The sequence below is a fragment of the Brachyhypopomus gauderio genome, chromosome 10 (genome assembly GCF_052324685.1).
Source record: "Brachyhypopomus gauderio isolate BG-103 chromosome 10, BGAUD_0.2, whole genome shotgun sequence".
NCBI classification, from domain to species: Eukaryota; Metazoa; Chordata; class Actinopteri; order Gymnotiformes; family Hypopomidae; genus Brachyhypopomus; species Brachyhypopomus gauderio.
The window spans coordinates 5,601,330-5,623,349 of record NC_135220.1 but is presented as its reverse complement, the minus strand read 5'-3'; the positions used below and the strand labels follow the sequence as shown (position 1 = coordinate 5,623,349).

The 22,020-nt window shown below is 46.3% G+C and overlaps 1 protein-coding gene across 1 annotated transcript in view; it reads right to left on the bottom strand.

The window, feature by feature from the left end:
- plcg1 (phospholipase C, gamma 1) overlaps window positions 1–21,996 on the bottom strand; it is a 32,122-nt gene extending 10,126 nt beyond the window's left edge. Inside the window, 19 exon segments of the mRNA XM_077018974.1 lie at window positions 337–517; window positions 819–938; window positions 1,214–1,414; window positions 1,821–2,008; window positions 2,168–2,269; window positions 2,563–2,685; window positions 2,803–2,971; window positions 3,393–3,513; window positions 4,309–4,394; window positions 5,845–5,963; window positions 7,383–7,484; window positions 7,963–8,032; window positions 8,130–8,152; window positions 8,926–9,009; window positions 9,274–9,358; window positions 11,142–11,189; window positions 11,401–11,494; window positions 11,967–12,119; window positions 21,783–21,996. Of these exon segments, the coding sequence (XP_076875089.1) occupies window positions 337–517; window positions 819–938; window positions 1,214–1,414; window positions 1,821–2,008; window positions 2,168–2,269; window positions 2,563–2,685; window positions 2,803–2,971; window positions 3,393–3,513; window positions 4,309–4,394; window positions 5,845–5,963; window positions 7,383–7,484; window positions 7,963–8,032; window positions 8,130–8,152; window positions 8,926–9,009; window positions 9,274–9,358; window positions 11,142–11,189; window positions 11,401–11,494; window positions 11,967–12,119; window positions 21,783–21,996 (2,283 nt within the window).
- Window positions 21,997–22,020: the final 24 nt, after the last annotated feature.

The following is a 22,020-nucleotide window of genomic DNA, read 5'->3' as shown; positions in this document are numbered from 1 at the left end:
CGTCTGTGTGCGCGTGTGTGCGTCTGTGTGCGCGTGTGTGCGCATGTGTGTATGCGTGTGTGTGCGCGCGTGTGCGCGCGTGCGTATGCGTGTGTGCGTATGCGTGTGTGCGTATGCGTGTGTGCGTATGCGTGTGTGTGTATGCGTGTGTGTGTGTGTGTATGCGTGTGTGTGTGTGTGTGTGTGTGTGTATGCGTGCGTGTGTGTGTGTGTGTGTATGCGTGTGTGTGCGTGTGTGTGTGCGTATGCGTGCATGCGTGTGTGCGTGCGTATGCGTGCATGCGTGTGTGCGTGCGTATGCGTGTGTGCGTGCGTGTAAAACCCTGCTCCACCCACAGCGGTGCCGATCTTCTCCAGTGTCTCCTCGTTGATGGGGTAGCGTAGCTTCATCTTGCGGTACAGCGGGTGTTTCTCGTAGTAGCTGATCAGGTCCACCAGACTGTCGAACTCAGAGTTGCCGAGCAGCACAGTCTGACCTTCCTGCTGGACCCTGCAGTGTTTAATCTTGCCCTCCGCTCTGATGGAGGCAGATAGACAGAAACAGTACGTAAGAAAGTGGATTTTATATGTGAGCACTCGATCAGTCAATCTGATCTCTGAACTTGTAATAATCCAGAGTTGATGGATATAAATCCAATTGTCTGGATTTTCAAATCCAACAAACCAGACACTCAAACATCCCCAGCACAATGTCTTACTCTTCATAATCAGAAAAAAACTTTTAAAATCCCCCTTAAAAGGGCCACTCTTTAAAGATGGAGGGAGAGAAGGAAGGAGATGGAGGAAGAGAGAGGGAGACAACAAGAAAAAAATCTTACCGGAAAGAGATGGCAAAGGAATTGTATTCTGTCCTCTTCCTCACGAGGAAGGCACCATCACGGGGAACCCTCATTAGCATGTTCTCAGCTTGGCTACGGGACAAGCAAGCATGGTACCACCTGAAACACACACACACACACACACACACACACACACACACACACACACACACACACACACACGAGAAACAACACTTTTGCCATTTCTGTTGTAGACTTATAGATTCATCAAACCTTTGGTTTTGGGTTAGTCAGATAACTGAAGCCAAATGTGAAGACTTTTCAGATGAGACAGTCCTCACTCGAGTTTATCACACTACCCATGATCAACTACTTAAAAATACAACACTGGCCTCAGATCAGTAAAAACTCCCTTTGCAAAGCCCATGACTCACTCTTTGCTCTCGTGGGCATTGGTTTGGGGTACAGGCTCAGTCAGTTTCATCTCAAACTCGTTACAGCGCAGCGCCACCTGCTGGTAGTGTGTGATGAGGGCGAAGAGTGTGTCAAACACCAAGTTATCAGTCAGGTAGAACTTGGGACTGCCCGCCTCCTGGCGTGAGTGGATCCGACAGTGTTGCACACGTCCTGAGCGCCTGTGCATGGAACACAAACCAGTACATAATCCCAGATTACATTTCCCTTTGGAATATGGAACGCCACCAGCAACAAACCATTACATTACAGAGATTATAGTTCCCATTGGAATGTCTTTTACAGATATCGCTTAAAATGAATAAATAAAGACTAAACTAAATTTAAATGTTCGATAAAAGAGCTTGACAGGTATAGCAACATTTTAATAAACAGGTTTATGACTGAAGAGTCACTGACTAGAAGTGCAAACCTGCTGTTAAAATGCATCTCAATCTCATCATCATGAGAAGTGTCAGCACTATGCTAATGAAGGGTGCTTGCTACGCTAACAGAGAGCATTAGCTTCTAGTCAGAATTAGCCACGGTAGCACGCAAGACAAGTGGGGGCCGTCTTGGTGTTGTTACCAGAAAGACAGCGTGTAGTCCCCCACGAAGGTCTCACTCTCTCGGACTAGGAAGGAGCCGTCAGGTGCTCCGGTCTCCAGGCAGTACTCCGACAGCAGGCGCTCTGCGATCTGACGGCCATCGCGGCCAGCACCGAGCTTGCCATGAAACCATTTCTCACTTACGTGCTGATCCATGCCATTGCCCACCTGGCGTGAGGGACGAGGAGCACAAGGAAAGGGGGGGGGGGGGGGGGGGGGGGGGGGGGGGGTGAGGGCGAGAGGAGTGGGCGTGGAGTGTGGATAAGGCGTTGTCGTGGGAATAAAGCACTACATCTACATAGAGGAAATTCCCAGGGTCTTCCTCACCTCACGGTGTTCCTCCTCATCTTCGTTGCCTTGGTTACTAGAGGTTTCCTCAGAGTAGTATATCTTGCTGCTCGTCAGGACGAAAAAGTGAGGATACCACTCCTGTAAAGAGAGAGAGGGATGAGAACACCACTCCTGTAAAGGGAGAGAGGGATGAGAACACCACTCCTGTAGAGGGAGAGAGGGATGAGAACACCACTCCTGTAGAGGGAGAGAGGGATGAGAACACCACTCCTGTAGAGGGAGAGAGGGAGTTCTTGACAAATCTCAGTGTCTGTCAAAGCAAAACAATCACCTGAAATCACATTAAGTATAAACAGTGTGGCTGGGTGTGACACACACACACACACACACACACACACACACACGCAGACGGCTCTTAAATGGAGTCTTACATGGTTGATGGGGTCCTCCAGGAAGAGAATGCCGTTCTTGATGGAGTTGCTGATGTCATTTTCTGAGTAGGGGGTTGACGTGGAAACCTCTTCATAAGGACTTCCCTCTGCCAACTTCTTGTGCTGTTATGACAGCAATCGCACCATTTTATCATAATTACCGTAACAGCATAATGGTCAAAAGGACTCCAATACCCATCAGGCACCGTGTCCCATGCCTAGTGACCAATGAGCTCTTACCTTGATGAGAATCTTTCTCTTAAGCTGATTGGGAGAGGGAAGGCCATCTGCAGAGATGTCTACTGCTTTAGTGAGGAGCATCTCACCAAAGACCTTCCTAAAGTAGGAAGCCATGTTCCTCTGCTGCACGATACTGCAGTGGTCCTCGATGGAGAGGATGATGGGATAGCTATGAAAGAAAATGGACACACGGTGTCATTCATGCAAAGCACAATTGTGACAGCGCCACCTTGTGCCTGCTTGTTAACTATGAATATGAGTTCCACCAGGATATTCACCTCTTAAAAAAAAATTCTTAATCTTATCAACTACGTCTCTATAGCAACATTCAGAATGTAGGGAAACAAAAACAGACAACAGTGAGAGAAATATTAAATACATCAGTCTGACTGTCCATGTTATTTTATGCAACTTCAGAATACTTTAGAACGTGTTGCTAAGGCTGTTGAACCGTGTGCTATGTCTTGTAATTACAGTAGCAGTCATTTTTACAAACGTAGCGTAAGGCCTCAGCTAGGAACTGAGATTCCGTTCTGAGGACACATTACACAGGTGCACATAGCGGGACTATGTAGATAAGTGGCACTCACTCAGCCGTGACGAAGGCGTGCTCTTTGATGGTCATGAGAACGTCACAGAACTTGATTTTGGTGGTGAGGGTGTGTCCGTGGTAGATAACAGGCATTCCGTCTGGGCCATCCCAGCAATCTACTGCTCCAGACACGCATACATGCACAAAACAAACAAACACACACGCACGCATACATGCACAAAACAAACACACACGCACACACCGCGCACACACACAACACACACACATCTAGAGTTAGGACCGAAAGACAAGCATGTTTGTAGGAGCTGCAGCAGCTGTAATAAATGTTCACAACGGCAGTGTGGAGGTTCGAAGGTTCTGAACAATCGTCTCAACATCAACTGTGTGGCCCTCGAGGAGATTTGATGGTCTCAACGTCAACAACAGACCTGTGATGGCACTATGACAGCAGGGGCCAAACTGAACATCAGAAACAGGAAACAGTCCTGAGAATTATTACAACTGCTGTCTTTTCACACTTTAGTCATCACTAATACAGGTGTTAGTGTCTCCAAGATGGTCTGGTGTATTAACAACTCCCCTATGTGGAGTCTGCTTAAGTGTCAATAATTCTGTTGAGCATGTAGCATACAAGCTAAACAACAAGAAAAGAGGAAGGTATTTAGGAGAAAGGTTTGGAATTAAAGGGACACACCTCAGCCTATGTAGGCTGTAGTATCATTAGCTGATAAATCAGGCGTGTTAGAGCAGGCAAACATGCTCACACACACACACTTCCCAGCACTTAGTCTAGGGAAGCCTGTGTTTAATATTTATAAAATAACTTAAAATGTACTGTAAAATAAACAGCTACATGCATATTGGGTTGAATGAAATGTTTACAAAAAAGAAATTGGTCATGAGGAAATATTTGAACATTTTAACTCATTGAAACTCTGGAGGGTGCTACTCACACTCAATACATCTGCAGCCCATCCGAAGACAGCGTGCGTACGCCTCTAGGGAGGACTCGCTGGAAAACTGGTCTCCTGTCAGGTAGCTACAGAGCATCAGGGCAAGAAAGTGTGTGCACAGCATTAGACCACACGAACCAACAGAAGCACACAAACACACAGACGAACACACAGACGAACACGAGTGTGCACACCAACACACACGTACACCCCACACACACAGTCCTCTACCCCAGCGGTCACCAACCACTGGACCGTGACAATCAGAGTCTGAGTGACGTTTTATTTTAAAATATATTTTTTTTAAATTGGGATTCTCTCCCAATTACATCCGTCTGTGCGTCTGGTGAGTTATTTTTATGCGATTTATATTTGTTTTTATGCCAGTCGTTTTATTTCGTCGTATTTACCCCCCACACTTTAAAGGCCGGGTCCGTGAAAATATTGTCCGACATGTAACCAGTCTGTGGCACAAAAATGGTTGGGGACTGCTGCTCTACCCCACACACACACTCCTCTACCAAACACTCCTCTACCCCCCCCACATACACTACTCTACCCCACACTCCTCTTACCCCAGACACTACTACACGCTCCTCCACCACACCCGCCCCTGTACCAGAGGTCCTACCATGACATCAGGACGTACGCGACCCCCATCACCAGGACGTACGCGACCCCCATCACCAGGACGTACGCGACCCCCATCACCAGGACGTACGCGACCCCCATCACCAGGACGTACGCGACCCCCATCACCAGGACGTACGCGACCCCCATCACCAGGACGTACGCGACCCCCATCACCAGGACGTACGCGACACCCATCACCAGGACGTACGCGACACCCATCACCAGGACGTACGCGACCCCCATCACCAGGACGTACGCGACCCCCATCACCAGGACGTACGCGACCCCCATCACCAGGACGTACGCGACCCCCATCATCAGGACATACGCGACCCCCATCATCAGGACATACGCGACCCCCATCACCAGGACATACACGACCCCCATCATCAGGACATATACGACCCCCATCACCAGGACATATACGACCCCCATCACCAGGACATACACGACCCCCATCACCAGGACATACACGACCCCCATCACCAGGACATACACGACCCCCATCACCAGGACATACACGACCCCCATCACCAGGACATACACGACCCCCATCACCAGGACATATACGACCCCCATCACCAGGACATATACGACCCCCATCACCAGGACATATACGACCCCCATCACCAGGACATATACGACCCCCATCACCAGGACATATACGACCCCCATCACCAGGACATACACGACCCCCATCACCAGGACATACACGACCCCCATCACCAGGACATATACGACCCCCATCACCAGGACATACACGACCCCCATCACCAGGACATACACGACCCCCATCACCAGGACATATACAACCCCCATCATCAGGAATGTCTACACTCTCGGTGCTGATGCTGCAGGCAGGCCAGGCCTCTTTCTCAGGGAGGCCATGACTCACACACTTACGTGTTATGGGAGGAAGAGATCCAGTAGTGGGAAAGAGGGTTGTTCATGTCCTCCGGACGCACATAATCAAGTGTGGAATCCCATATGGAGTTCTCCTTAGAGAACAGGAATGTGAGGAACTGGGAGAGGGAGAGAGGGGGAAAAGTATTTTAACCAACCCACAATCCTGCAGAACCTGGGACTGTTCCATGATGTGACCCACGACCCTCTGCAGAACCCAGACTGTTCTTAGTTCCTGCCCTGCGCCCACTCCAGGAACCACATAAATACCCACCAGGTATTACAGATTCAAATCCTCCAGCAGGTTCATGCCTTCACCCAGCTCCACTCCTGACCTCCTGTTCTTGAGGGTTACCAGCGTTTCTTATTGTCATTCTGTCTTGCGATAAGCCCTCCTCTATATTGTCTTTGATGTACGTGTACCTGCATCCTGGATGGTGGTCTTCACTAGGGTTCAAAGTAATATTCAACCACTCACATCTGCTGTCTGTCAGGTTTGATTGTTTTGATATTATTAAGCTCAACAGTGTGTGTTCAGGTTCACCAAGACTGTGATTCTGGGTGTGCGTCTGATTTCTTTCACCCAACGACGGCCTGCTTTTCTGCATCTTTGGACTTCGTGTTAAGATACATCCACCAAACATGTAGAAAAAGCTCATGATGCAACAGCACTCAGGGGGCAACTGAACAACCATGAACATTCTTGGTTCCCTGAAATAAGGGATGTGTAAAGAATGAAATAAGGGATGATTCTTCACAAAAGCAATGCAGTTGCCCACTCATCCCAGCACCAAACCTTACGTCAATGTTCACAATTCGAAGCAGCATTTAATATACACAAAACCCACCAGACACCTAAGGCTAATTGTCCCAGCATGACATGACCTGATAAGAGACATCTTACCAACTCACACAATCAGAACAAATGTAGAGGTAACAAAAGGACAAGAGACATGTTGAGTCCAGAGGTTGTGTAATATATATATACACACATTACACACACACACACACACACCATTAGGACCAGCCTTCAACCTCATGCCGTCTGGTCTTCATGAGATACGTTTTAGCTTTACTGTAAACAAGGAGGAGTTACAGCTTTGCATTATCTGAAAATCTAACAGGTATCGAAGCACTGAGGTCATCAACAGTGAAGATAAAAGCTCCTTTTAGAAATCACGCAACCTCCAACTTCAAAGCAGGACATGCAGTATCGAGCAAAAATGGAAAATCAGGCCAAGTGACTTGAAAGCCAAGTGTGCATTAGCGATAGCTGAGGAGGCCCTTTGCACTGTTACTGACTCTGAGCCACAGTGCTGGACTGCATCACGCCAACAAGCCCATAACAAATCAGATCTTTATGCGTGCTGCGAGTATTCTGAGCAGCCCTGGCCATTCCAAAGGAGTGTTGAAACCCTACAATACTGCAACACCGACTCCTTCCTGTTCAGAGTAAAGTAAAGAAACAGCAGCTAAAGTTCGAGATGACCCATACAGGTGTGTGTGTGTGTGTGTGTGTGTGTGTGTGTGTGCATTACCTCTTCCTGAAAGAAGAACGGCTGCTCGATCTCCCGAAGAGGATCCTTCAGGTACAGGAACATGAAATCCTGTACTTTGTTGTTGTCTGTGGCCCAGAGCTCCTGAGAGATGCACGCACACACACACACACACACACACACACACACACACACAATTATGACTACATTACACATCAAAGAAATTAATGATGACGTGAAGGCAGGTCACCATGAAGACCAGTCCGAAATGGGAGAATATATTTTCTGAAACTGAAACTCAAAAATTCCAACATTTACATCCACAGCGTTTAGCAGATGTGGTTTGTCCCGAGTGACTTTCATAGAGTGTCCTAGAACAGATGAACAGCTGCTCTGGGGTCATGTGACCCCCAAAGAGAACCATCAGCTCAGATGTATTCTGATGTGGTTTCAACACAGCACTTCAGTGTGACCTCTGCCCATACCATGTCCACACATCAATGTGACCCAGCCTCTCTGGCATGGTACATTTAGCCAGACTGGTGCATTCATGGTGCATTCGTACTAATTGAATTCTGAACATACTTTTGCACATTCATGATAAACAAAACTAACATCTCACCTTCTGAAATTCTATGAGAAAGCCCTGGAAGTCTTCCAACGACAACTTCTGCTCAGGCCTCTCAGTAAACCTGTGTGATGCAAAACTCCCAGCCAGTTAAACATGTAACCAATCAGCAAGCAGAATAAGGCCAATTAAAAAGACAGAGCAGAAGAAGGAGAAAGTACCTCTGCAGGAGGGGAATGTCCATCTGGAGAGGGCGATGGAGACAGATGGATCAGTTTAGTTTGGACCCAACACATCTTAAATCCAAGACTACAATCAGTAGACCAACTGCCCAAACTACCAGCACACAGTACTAATAAAGCCAAAATAAATCAACTTGGCCTAAATTCTGACATTTAACAGAGTACATCAACTTGGATCAAATGCTGACATTTTAACAGAACACAGATGTTGTGTTTAGATACTAGTAACTGCTTGAGCTCTCGAGTTCTCACATCAGACATCCACAGACCAGCTGTCAGCCTGTCACTTTCATACAGTAGTAATCTGCCCCACACATCAATGATTACATCTCCAAAGACAAAGATAGACACACACACACACACACACACACACACACAGCAGATGAGATGACCTCTGTGCCCAGTGACTAAACAATTATTCGATCGTGTGTGTGAGGGAGAGGGGGAGAGAGAGAGAGCGTGCATTGGCTAATGGCTTTTATCAGAGGGATCAAGCAGGGGAGTATTGATCTGAAGACCATTTGAGAAGAGAGCATACAGAAAGAGAGAGGTAGAGGGAGAGAGAGAGAGAGAGAGAGAGAGAGAGAGAGAAAGGTAGAGGGAGAGAAAGATGGCTGATAAGCCTTGAAGAGGCACCGCATCCACAGAGATTTTCAGTAACTGGTGAGAGGGGGGAGTAGAGCCCATTTACCCATCACCACACACACACACACACACACACACACACACACATGTATATAAACCACACCCACGAAGAAAAAAATCAAACACTCACAGATTTCTGTGCGTCAAACATCAGACTACGGTACAGCTGGGCAAACTGACTATAGGAGACGTCTCCAGTCCTCATGTCTCCGTCCTGTAACACACACACCATACACACACATGGCACCATCAACAGAGCAGGGACTGTTCCACTTGGGGTGAGGGGTTGAGAGGGGGCAACACTACAGGAACTGGGGGGTTGGGGCAATAAAACAAAGTTGCTTAAAGATAGTAGTCATAACACATGAGTGTGGGTGCATGTTGCGTATGTGTGTATGGTGTGTGTATATATGTGTGTGTGTGTGTGTGTGTGTGTGTGTATATGTGTGTGTGTGTGTGTGTGGGGGGGCGGGGTTACCGGAAGCTTCTCTCGTAGGAACTTCATGTTTGGGACCCGGTAGTTGACTTGACACAACATGTTTTTCAGATCTTTACAAGAGATTCTAAAAATAAAATGAAAGACTTGATCATTCAGCTTCATTCACACTGCCAAAACACACTCCTGCTGCTAGAATACACACAACCACACACTACCACACACAACCACACACTACCAAACCTCATACATTCACACTGCCAAACCTCATACATTCACACTGCCAAACACACTCCTGCTGCTAAAATACACACAACCACACACTACCAAACCTCATACATTCACACTGCCAAACACACTCCTGCTGCTAAAATACACACAACCACACACTACCAAACCTCATACAGTCACACTGCCAAACACAGAGACCACATGATATTATACACTCATGCAGATGAATCTACAATCTTTACAAATTACATATCAAGTTCATATTACACAGTTGTGTGTGTGTGTGTGTGTGTGTGTGTGTGTGTGTGTGTGTGTGTGTGTGTGTGTGTATTCAACTGTCCCCTCAATCCTCCCTGACACACGGGTACACAGCCATGCAAAGCATTATGGTCCATTCTGTTTTTGGAAATCCCACTTATATAAGGAAAGCCACTCAAAACAAAAGGTCACCACCTATGGTGCTTTTTCCCCCCAGCGAGGAACCAGAACTGTTCTGATTGTTCCAGTCTCCACTTTGGAGAACCCTGGTCCTGATAACCAGTCTGTGTTTACAGCACTTTTTACTGGAACCAAAAAAGGCATCTTCTCCAGGGGCAGAGGACACGAAAGTCAACAACAGCAACATGATGGTGGAGGGTGTAGATGATCTGTGAACGTTTGTACTGTTGGATATCATCAATATTAAATAAAGGGTATTCATTATCTGATATGTTACATTGTCATGGAGCTATACCAACGCTACATGTAGGCCAAGTCTAACATATCCAGCCAAACTTTATTAATGGCCCTTTTGATGGAGATGCAGCTTCCAGCATTACTGTAGCTGAACTCAGAGCCCCAGGCATCTGAATTACTGGTCTGTTACTCAGCAACTCCACTGAGCACAACGAAATGCACTAGCAAATGACCCATCCATCTGTGCTGTGGGATAACTTTTCGCTCTACAACTTAACAAACCCCTGCATGTTGTTACGGTTCACGCCAACAGAATCACTCTTTGGTTCTAGCCTGGAACAAACTCATTGGGTTCTGGAAGCTCTATATTTTGGTAGAAACACAGCAAATGGTTTGCAAACCAAAATGGCTGTGGTCTTCCTTTCTTTTCGCTGCCACAGTGTGTGTACGTGTGTGAGGGTGTGCGTCAAAGAGTAAGCATGTGTATATGCATGTGAGCGTGTGTGAGTGCACAGGTGTGCGTGTGTGTGAGCGCGTGCGCTTGTGTGTGTGTGTCAGCGTGTGAGTGTGTGCGCGTGTGCTTTGTTTCCTGTTGCAGGATGTATAGTTGCTTTTGCAGCTCCCAGCTAAGAAACTACACTTTATCTCTCTCTACCTGACAGGTCTGTGTGTCTGTGTGTGTGTGTGTACTGATAAGACCTCATAAGACAGTCACTGAGTGTAGCGTCTGAGGGGGGGGGGAGGAGGCTTCAAGCACACTTCATCTGAACTAGGCCACTTGTTAGAAAACTCCCCTTCACTAAGCCTGTCTGTCTTTCTCGCTGGAGTACAGGCACCCAAGACAGCCGGGACATTCTCACCAACACAAAAACCCCAAACGAGACCAGACACCCTTAAATTAGCAGAGAAAGACTAACGACAGGAGTAGGCAACCCCTCCCCCAGGTCAAACCATTTTATTAATTCACCCAAGCACATATGAAATAGTTTGTTTTTCAGACATACTTATCTTCTCTGTTACGATCAACAGCGTAAAACTGTTTTCTTAACCACCTAAACAATGATGAGACAGAAAACAATAATTAAAACATGCAACTTTAAGGCGATTTATTTGAAAAAACACTGAAGATGAACGCTGAAGTTTGGCTTCAACCTGCCATTCCATGCAAACGCTCCAACGGTGGTGGCTACATGTGCTGAAGTGCAGCTCCGTTACTAGACTGAGCTCCAAGAAGCACACTAGAGATCTTGAAGAAGTACATACCGTTCGATCTGTAGAGGGGTTGGGGAGGACAGTGTGTCAGTCACCAACCAGCTCAACCCCTTCACCCACATGGCCATCTCCTCGTCCGATGTGGCTAACACACACACACACACACACACACACAAACACACACACACACACACACACAAACACACACAGAGGATGGTGAGTTAGGAAGAATGTTACTGTGTGTGGTAATAGAGCACAAGTACAACAGTAATGCACTTGTAGTCCTTTTCAAAGAACCTTGCTTCACTGAGCTTGGATGCGCATTATGGAGGACAAGTGGGTCTGAACTGTGGTGTAGCGTGACGTGGGGCATGTTTTTAATCTCCTTGTGGGGATCACATTTTCCAACGATGACAGGAAAATGTGAAATTTTAAAACTAGTGGTAATGGTTGCTTTATTGAACCACATTAAAATGTTTCTTTGGAAAAGTGCCAAAACCTTCTCTTTCTGGGTAATGCAGTGGCACCCACCCTGTGCAGTCACACGGAAATACCCCACAAGGGAAGTAATGCAAGCTGGTGTGTGTGTGTGTGTGTGTGTGTGTGTAACAACCTACCTGCCAAGCTGAGAGATTTGAGACGGAACTCTGTCCCGTACAGGATGACGAAACAGTGGCCATGGTCGGGTCTGCCCGCAGAATCCTCCACATAGCGTTCAAAGTCCCGCGACTTCTGCCCAGAACGGATCTCCTTGATCTCCCGGATGTCGACTGGACACAAGACGGAGGCGGGGCTTCAGTAGGGCTGTGCTCCACCCCCTGACCCCCATGACCTCAGCACCTCACAATTACACTCCATATATATATATATATATATATATATATATATATATATATATATATATATAGTTTATATATCACTGAGGTTCTGGGCTTTGGATACCGAAATCACAGACAGACACTGCAAAACACAAATGAGATTCATGTCTCATGAGCGTCCTGCCCACAAGCACTGCTCTGTGGGTTCACCATGGACCGTAGCGCCTTGGACTGTAGGGAAACCGCAAACTACAAGACAGTATGTATGTCCATGTTGGACAAATGTGTTTTCAACTAAAGCCCCGTTTCTACAGGGGCCATCACCAGAGAGGCAGACAAACACACACTCCAGGACCACCTTCATGACAGGGTGTGAGATGCGAGTCTCAGGTTTCAGTTTCCAAAGCAGTGTGTGCCCCTGCTGGGCTGAGGGGGTGTGGGCAGGGCCAGGCTGGGCGGGGCCAGGCAGGGCCGGGCATGGAGCTCCTACACACAGCCTGCCTTTCAGGGCACATCACAGGATACAAGTGTGTTGTCTGGTGCACGCAAGCAGAAGTGAATGAGGTCAAGAGGACAAAAAGAGCCGTGTGTGTGTGTGCGTATGTGTACACAGGACCAGAGTACTGCTCTTTAAGGTTCAGTAGCTGAAAAGCAGGCTTCAGGTCTGTAGCAGTGCCACGTGACCTAGACTAAGATTATACCGCCATTATACTGCAACATATTGCACTTGTAAAAGAGCCTGAAATGCTTTACAGTAGTTTACTGGGAAAACTCGGTGTTGTCATGGTTCACCCGTGTTTGCTGGTTCTGTGTTCCTATGTGAGTCATGAATGGAACACTGAAGATGTCCGACCAATGTCAGGATGCTCTTAAACACAGGAAATAGTTCAGCGTTTTTTTTTTTAGGAAGATCATTTGCATATCGCAACTTTCTACAATATCTGTAGGGCAACAAACCAGATTAGAGCATCAATGGTCTTTCCATCAGCACCACACACCGCTGCAGCCTCATAGCACGCGCGCGCACACACACACACACACACACACACACACACACAACGGCATGACCACCATGAGCAGCTGGTGACATGAAGGTACTGTCAATTGGGCTCCGCTTAGTCCATCACCCTCCCCTACCTCCACCCTAACCTCCATATACACATCAACTCCTCAGACATGTTTTCTCTCTCTCTCTCTCCCTCTCTCTGCCCTGCCTTCCAATCTAACCACACTTCCTGTCACCTACCACCACAGCAGTGTGTGCCAATTTGTCAGATCTCTCTCGCTCTCTACCACACCTCCCCCTGACCGGACCACACACCTCCCCCTGACCGGACCACACCTTTCCAAACTATGTTCAAATAGGTGGACCGAGATCTAAACACAAACACAAGTAAAGCAACCAGGTGCCACAACTGCCACAGCGAGAGTCTCAACACTTTTGAATTATTATTTTTTTTTTAATCAATTTTCTAAACCCTTTCATTTTCTCACTTCACTATGACAATTATAAACATTCAAATTCTAAGCCACAAAGTGTGCAACAAGTACACAGATCAGAACACTTTCTGACTCTACTGTATTCATATTTTTTGTGATAAAGGAAACATCAGAATGGCACACGCACACACACACACACACGCAGCACACACGCAGCCCACACACCCTGGAGATGATGGTGTTTCAGAGCACAACACCTCTCACCAGCAGCCTTGCATCACTGGGGAGAGCAAGTAAAAATATTACAGATGCACCGATATCACATTTCCTAAACGGATACCAATATGTTGCAGCTGATGTGACAGATAATTTTTATGCATTTTCAAACTACACAACACCAGAAATACACTACAAAACTACACAGATGACCAACACTACACACCACTACAAATCGGAATTTTAGCACAATTGTATGTAATATCCATATTGCATATAAAAAATACTAATAATAAATAAAAAATAAAACAAAACCAACCCATCGTTGGTTAACAGCATTATTCCTATTACTGCAATAATATTCAATCAAAATCTAAATGATATCAATTAACAGAACTAGTTAATTAATCACTAGTGTGTGTGTGTTCTGACTGCACAGATGGGTTAAAAGCGGAGGACAAATTTCGATTGGGCTGTAAAAAATCACAATTGACAAAATATGGCACATTTCATTTCAGAACGCTTAATCTGTAACACAGACAAAACTTTTGGGCTTGTAATTACTGGCCAGATTTTAAATCCAAAACTGTCCGCATCAGCAAATTGACAAACGATATATTGTGTACTTTTAATAAATATTCATAAGAATATTTAGCAGGTTCAACTGGTGAGACAAGATATGACTCTCATAATGTAGACAAAAATATTATCCAGTGCCTGTAGTCAACGTACTGATACTGACAAATAAATGCATACATTTTTAATACAGACGCATGGCCAACAATGTTCACACAATATTTTGTTCTTTGGAGAAGAGTGCAGGAATCCATAAGGGTGAAGGGCTACTGTGCCATTTACAACACGACCCAACTGCCACGGACATCTACTCATTGTTGACTAGTTTGGTCATGAACAACACACTTCACTATATTTCACAGTCACAATCTTCTTCAACCCATGTAAGCAGTGCTTCATACCATGATCACACATTAAATAAGAAACCAACTGGGGCATGCACACTACCAGTGATTGCTTAGTTACCCTGAAAAAGTAATCCGATTACTGATTACTCCTTTAAAAAGTAACTTAGTTACGTTACTGATTACTTGATTTTAAAAGTAACTACGTTAGATTACAAGTTACTTAAGTAGTTACATTCATGCATTTGTTGTGAAACGAAATACAATTACAATTTTAAGCATTTTTAAGTACTTTAGCCAAGATTACAGCACCTTTCAAACCTGGAACACAAAGCAACATTAAAATTCGTCAGGTAAATGTTCCTTCCTGTTTTTGAGGGGTATTTCTTTACACTACCACATATCGTTACGGAGAACATTCTCACAGGTTTGCGTGCAATATTTTAATATTAAACAGCAGTAAATGGCAAGACGTCCTTAGACAGAGACGATGTGACCGACAGCTGTTCTCATAGTTCGCTGCTTTTATCATATCTGTTTAATGATGCCCCAATATGTACGCCAGTGAGGAACTTTTCGTGTTGGAGACCTCGTGAGGCACAGCTGCGCGAGGTTGAACAACCTGAGTGAAACATGTTTCTTCAAAAAAAGATGAATACATTTGTCATATCCCCTCTGAACGCATAATCAATTCATCAATGGCAAACAAAATGTACTTTGATTTGTGAAATCGGACTGCAAAATTGGCCGCAAATTGCTGAATGCTGCTCTCATTTCTTATTTGGCACCTGTAGAAAGTTGTTCAGTCCTTTTTGGAACTGAGCACAACGACATACTGACCTTCTGCCGTATGTCGTTTGTAAAATGAGTCACACATGAAGGAGATCTTGTGGTAGGATCACACAAGGTTTAATATGCCAATTAGCACCGCCATCTTGTAAGCAATCATTGAGCTGAAGTTGGCCATTGGCGTTTATTGTGAAGTTCTGAAATGTTTGTAGTAGAACATAAAATGTCACAGTCTCTGTGAATCGCTTGACAAGCAGATTGTGCATGTCTTCAAGATGTCAGGTATAAAACAGTCAGACTGCCCACCTCTAAGGTGACCTGCCACCTTGCCAATGTGCTGCAGGTACTATCCCAATGACAACTGCTCTAACTCATTCTGATTCTTTTCACAAACATACAGATTGTGCAATGTTTGCATTGTGATTTACTGGCTGATTTTGCCAAACATTTGTTTGCACACATTCACCATCACTGGACCCATTCACTCTCTCATCGAGGGAGGTCTTATTTCAGACCACACTGATGGCATGAACCTCAAACTGCTTCTAGTTGTCCAGTATAGTGGACTGAGTAATGACATTATCGGTCTCTAGAGTCTCTGCGCCGGACACGCATGTTACTAGTAATGGCATCGTCTCCACATATGGGCCCTATGTAATCAGACCTGTGGCTTTGGAGAGGAGACAGGTCACATGAGCAAGTGTGTGTTTTTCTGACTGGAGAGTTGAATCTCTGTTCAAATAAGTCCAAACCTGTTAAGCGTTAAATGCCAAATGATGGACATCTCCAACGTTCCCCAACAGCACAGATAAGGTTCCTCCATCACCCCACACAGCACAGATAAGGTTCCTCCATCACCCCACACAGCACAGATAAGGTTCCTCCATCACCCCACACAGCACAGATAAGGTTCCTCCATCACCCCACACAGCACAGATAAGGTTCCTCCATCACCCCACACAGCACAGATAAGGTTCCTCCATCACCCCACACAGCACAGATAAGGTTCCTCCATCACCCCACACAGCACAGATAAAGTCCCTCCATCAGCTGCCACGCCACTACACAGCAGTCTGCCGCTTCATGTGCAAAACCCAAAATATAACAGACAATTCATGCTCCAAAGGCTAAGAGTTTATTTAAATATATTAATTTTTATATTAATTAGTCCAAACCGTTTAAAACAAGGAATAAAGCTGATCCAGCAGAACTGTGTGTTTTGAGTGATAAAGTTACAAGGCCCAGGAAACCCCCAAAGCCATCTGGACATACACAGCCATCTAATTATGAGAAACTCAACCAACACTTAATTAAGCTACAACTGTTAATCAAAGTACACAGCATCTCAGAAAAACATGCCGAATCTCCCTCATCCTGGTTCTAAAGCCATTAACATGAGGCCAGGCCTCTATGTAAGTGATTAGCAATGGGCCAGGGTTTACCAACCCTCACATATAATCGCTGCAGAAAGGGTCACTCTAATGAGGGTCTTCCTCTTGACTCTTCCACACATAACCTTACTGAAACCTCACCTCTCACACCTCCTCAAAGACAAAAACCTTCCTATTAATATTACCACACATTCTACAGTTCATACAGAGTATTAAAATCCTGGAATACTTTGGGAAGCTCTGGAATTTTGGGAACATTTTACCCAACTACTTCAGTTACAAGATTATTGAACCAACTGCATATATACAGCTTGTGAAGCATTCTTCACTTGGAACTGGGTTTAAACTGTTGTATGAGCTGTTGCCATGGGAACGGAGGATCCAGCTAACACTCTGAAAGGCCAATGCAAAAGGTGAGTGAGCACGCACACACACACGCACACACACACAGCAAAAGCAGCTGTCCACAGGCAAGAGGACTGGCTGACCAATCTGTGCAAGGTAGCAGGAAACAAGACTGCAGAACACAGCCGAGACCCTTCCTGCCACACACACACACACACACACACACACACACACACACACACACAAGACCCTTCCTGCCCCTCTCTTTCTCACACACACACAGCTGAGACCCTTTCCTGCCTCACACACACGCACATGTACGCATGCACAGACACACTCCCACACAAACACACACACTTGCACAAACACACACACTCCCACACAAACGCACACACACTTGCACAAACGTGCACTTTGATCATATCTTGCAGACACTCTTGTCCAGAGTAACTTGATAAATATGATAAATACCACATAAAAACCACATAGCAGGGGAACTACAGGAGATGCAAACACACCAACTCCATCATGTCACATATGAACACTGATCACCAGGCACACACACACACACACACACACGATAGCCTGTTCGACACACAGCCACTCTATACTGCAGTGTCAGGTCTGAACTTCAGCTCTTCCAGCAAGGTGCTACCTCACTGGGAGCCATGAGAGGGAGAACTTCCTCCACCCAGCCAGGCCAGGATCCAGGGCAGGAGGAGCATCTTGCCAGCTCGGCCTGGTACAGGGGCAGGGTGGGAACAGGAAGGCCAGTGTGGGAACTTCACAGCCAGCTTCCAGATCTGCAGGTCGCTTTGCACCAAGACTCCAAACAATAAGCACATTCACAATTTTTGCAGAACTGATCTTGGCCGACACAGTTGCTTGAAATGCAGGCATGTATCGACTATTTAAAAGCATCACAGGCCTCAAATAACTCATTCCGAACAGGAGGACACGCAGTTTTGATCAACATGCAAGTTTTATAACCAGAGAAACAGCATCATGCGTCAATCACTTTTTAAATGTTTGTTTAAAGTGGCAGTAGATCTAAAGCTCTGTGTCTAACGGACACTCACTCGAGCAGTTCTAGAGCACCATGTCTAACGGACACTCACTCGAGCAGTTCTAGAGCACCATGTCTAACGGACACTCACTCCAGCAGTTCTAGAGCACCATGTCTAACAGACACTCACTCCAGCAGTTCTAGAGCACCATGTCTAACACACTCACACCAGCAGTTCTAGAACACCATGTCTAATGGACACTCACGCCAGCAGTTCTAGAGCACCATGTCTAATGGACACTCACGCCAGCAGTTCTAGAGCACCATGTCTAATGAACACTGACGCCAGTAGTTCTAGAGCACCATGTCTAATAGACACTCACGCCAGCAGTTCTAGAGCACCATGTCTAACGGAGACTCACTCCAGCAGTTGTAGAGCACCATGTCTAACATACACTCACGCCAGTAGTTCTAGAGCACCATGTCTAACATACACTCACGCCAGTAGTTCTTGAGTACCATGTCTAATGGACACTCACGCCAGCAGTTCTTGAGCACCATGTCTAACGGAGACTCACTCCAGCAGTTCTAGAGCACCATGTCTAACAGACACTCACACCAGCAGTTATAGAGCACCATGTCTAACGGAGACTCACTCCAGCAGTTGTAGAGCACCATGTCTAACATACACTCACGCCAGTAGTTCTAGAACACCATGTCTAATAGACACTCACACCAGCAGTTCTAGAACACCATGTCTAATAGACACTCACACCAGCAGTTCTAGAACACCATGTCTAATAGACACTCACGCCAGCAGTTCTAGAGCACCATGTCTAATGGACACTCACGCCAGTAGTTCTAGAACACCATGTCTAATGGACACTCACGCCAGCAGTTGTAGAGCACCATGTCTAATGGACACTCACGCCAGCAGTTCTAGAGCACCATGTCTAACGGAGACTCACTCCAGCAGTTGTAGAGCACCATGTCTAACATACACTCACGCCAGTAGTTCTAGAACACCATGTTCTAGAACACCATGTCTAATAGACACTCACACCAGCAGTTCTAGAACACCATGTCTAATAGACACTCACGCCAGCAGTTCTAGAGCACCATGTCTAATGGACACTCACGCCAGTAGTTCTAGAACACCATGTCTAATGGACACTCACGCCAGCAGTTGTAGAGCACCATGTCTAATGGACACTCACGCCAGCAGTTCTAGAGCACCATGTCTAATGGACACTCACGCCAGTAGTTCTAGAACACCATGTCTAATGGACACTCACGCCAGTAGTTCTAGAGCACCATGTCTAATGAACACTCACGCCAGCAGTTCTAGAGCACCATGTCTAACAGACACTCACGCCAGTAGTTCTAGAGCACCATGTCTAATGGACACTCACGCCAGCAGTTCTAGAGCACCATGTCTAATGAACACTCACGCCAGTAGTTCTAGAGCACCATGTCTAATGAACACTCACGCCAGCAGTTCTAGAGCACCATGTCTAACAGACACTCACGCCAGTAGTTCTAGAGCACCATGTCTAATGAACACTCACACCAGTAGTTCTAGAGCACCATGTCTAATGGACACTCACGCCAGTAGTTCTAGAGCACCATGTCTAATGGACACTCACGCCAGCAGTTCTAGAGCACCATGTCTAACAGACACTCACGCCAGTAGTTCTAGAGCACCATGTCTAACAGACACTCACGCCAGTAGTTCTAGAGCACCATGTCTAATGAACACTCACGCCAGTAGTTCTAGAGCACCATGTCTAACAGACACTCACGCCAGTAGTTATAGAGCACCATGTCTAACGGAGACTCACTCCAGCAGTTCTAGAGCACCATGTCTAACAGACACTCACGCCAGTAGTTCTAGAGCACCATGTCTAACGGAGACTCACTCCAGTAGTTCTAGAGCACCATGTCTAACGGAGACTCACTCCAGCAGTTGTAGAGCTCCGTGTCCAGCGGACACTGGCGCTAGCAGTGGAGCGAGGGGGCTTTATGATCTTCGGCACAGTTTGTAGGTAAGCAACATTACGCCACAACACTTCTCCTTTCATATCCCCAGGACTGAGCAACTCTGAAACAGCTCTGAAAACCACACAGCTGATGTGTTCCTGACACTGAAATGAAAGGACCACAGATCAGATACCAGCAGTGCACTCACTCCATGAAGGAAACCAGCCCAGAGACATCCCAACATCTGACACAAAGTTACAATACAGGATTAAGATTCATTGATATAACAGACATAGCCATTAGGGTGCACTGGATGATTCTATTATAGCAGTAAGTGTAGCCTAAACGGTAAATGTAACCTTAAAGGCCTGATTTGGATCACATGCAATTGGCAGTAAACTTTGGGATCTGTAAAAGAGGCTTTTAAAAATAAAAAGAAACGGCCTACAAGCATATCGTCTCTCTCCTCCGTGCCAGTTATAACAGTCTAAGGTTGTCAGGATCCTCTACGCACGTGACTGTACAGCATCTAGAACGCGCGTGATGGTTGTTATTTCACAGCAAAACTCCTAAATATACCGACTTTACTTTAGTGGCCGGGCCAGGCATACACGGGTAGACGTTCCTCTGAGGGGTTTTGATTTCGTAAAGACGGCAAGCTAATGTAACTACGCAGAGATGCATGTTAATTTATAAATAAATACATAAACCTACATAAATAAACAAATACATAAACCTATCCGACGGAATAGTTCGGCATGAGAAGCAGGACCGTATTTCTTAACTGCAGGCCACCGCTTCCGCCTCTGTGCGCTGTAAACCACCTCGCTAATGCATCAACGTCAGCTATGAAATAACATATTCGAAAAGCGTATTTCAAAGAGACGATTAGCCAACAAACAAAAGGCAAAGGAAAAGAATCTCGCCGTGGCCCGGTTCCCCTCTCCGCTGCTGCATCCGGCGCGTGCGGCAGTGCGCGAGGCATCCTGCCGCGCGGCGGGGTTGCGCGAGGCGCGCGGACGCCGCGGTGATATTTACCGCCTAATGTTATGTGACCACATTCCCCACAACGTCAGCGTGTCGGCACATTTCCGCCCGCATTGTGCGTGTCCTCCAGCAACATGCGGGCCCGAACCGCCGTCTGCGCGCCTATAATTGTATACGATAATTATGGAAGCGATGACACGCTCGGAAACGGACTGGGCTGTCCGGTCTGCGGGTCTCTTAAAATGACGGGACGTGTTTGTTCGGCGTCTTATCGTATGTCAAAAACCTGTTCCAGCATGACGTCATGCATCTGGAGTCGTACCTGTACACGTCATGTCCACGGTAGTCCACGCACAAGACGTTAAATGGGAGAGACCCGAAAACAACGAGCAAACGTCAAGATGTGTGTAAACCGTGCAGAAGCGACGGGGACCGGCGAATGACGTGCGTGGTGACGGTATGTTCCGATTCATCTGGACTCCAGTCCCGTAGTCAGACTGGACTTTCCACGGAAACTGAAAGCACTTGGAGCAATACTTACTTTCTCCCTCGATTTTGTCCGTGCCCCTGGTCCAGACAACCTGCCTTGTCTCTAGTTTCACTTGAAACGTCCTCCTCTCTGGTCTCTGGGACTTCTTGGAATAAAAGAGAGTTAATACCGTCCCCAGTTCCAGGTCGCGGTAAACATTGTTCATCTCCGTGTCGCTCGGCGTCCATGGAACCGGTCCATTAGAAAAGAAAGCGCTCGCAGCCATGTGTATTTCCCCCGTTTGTTGTCC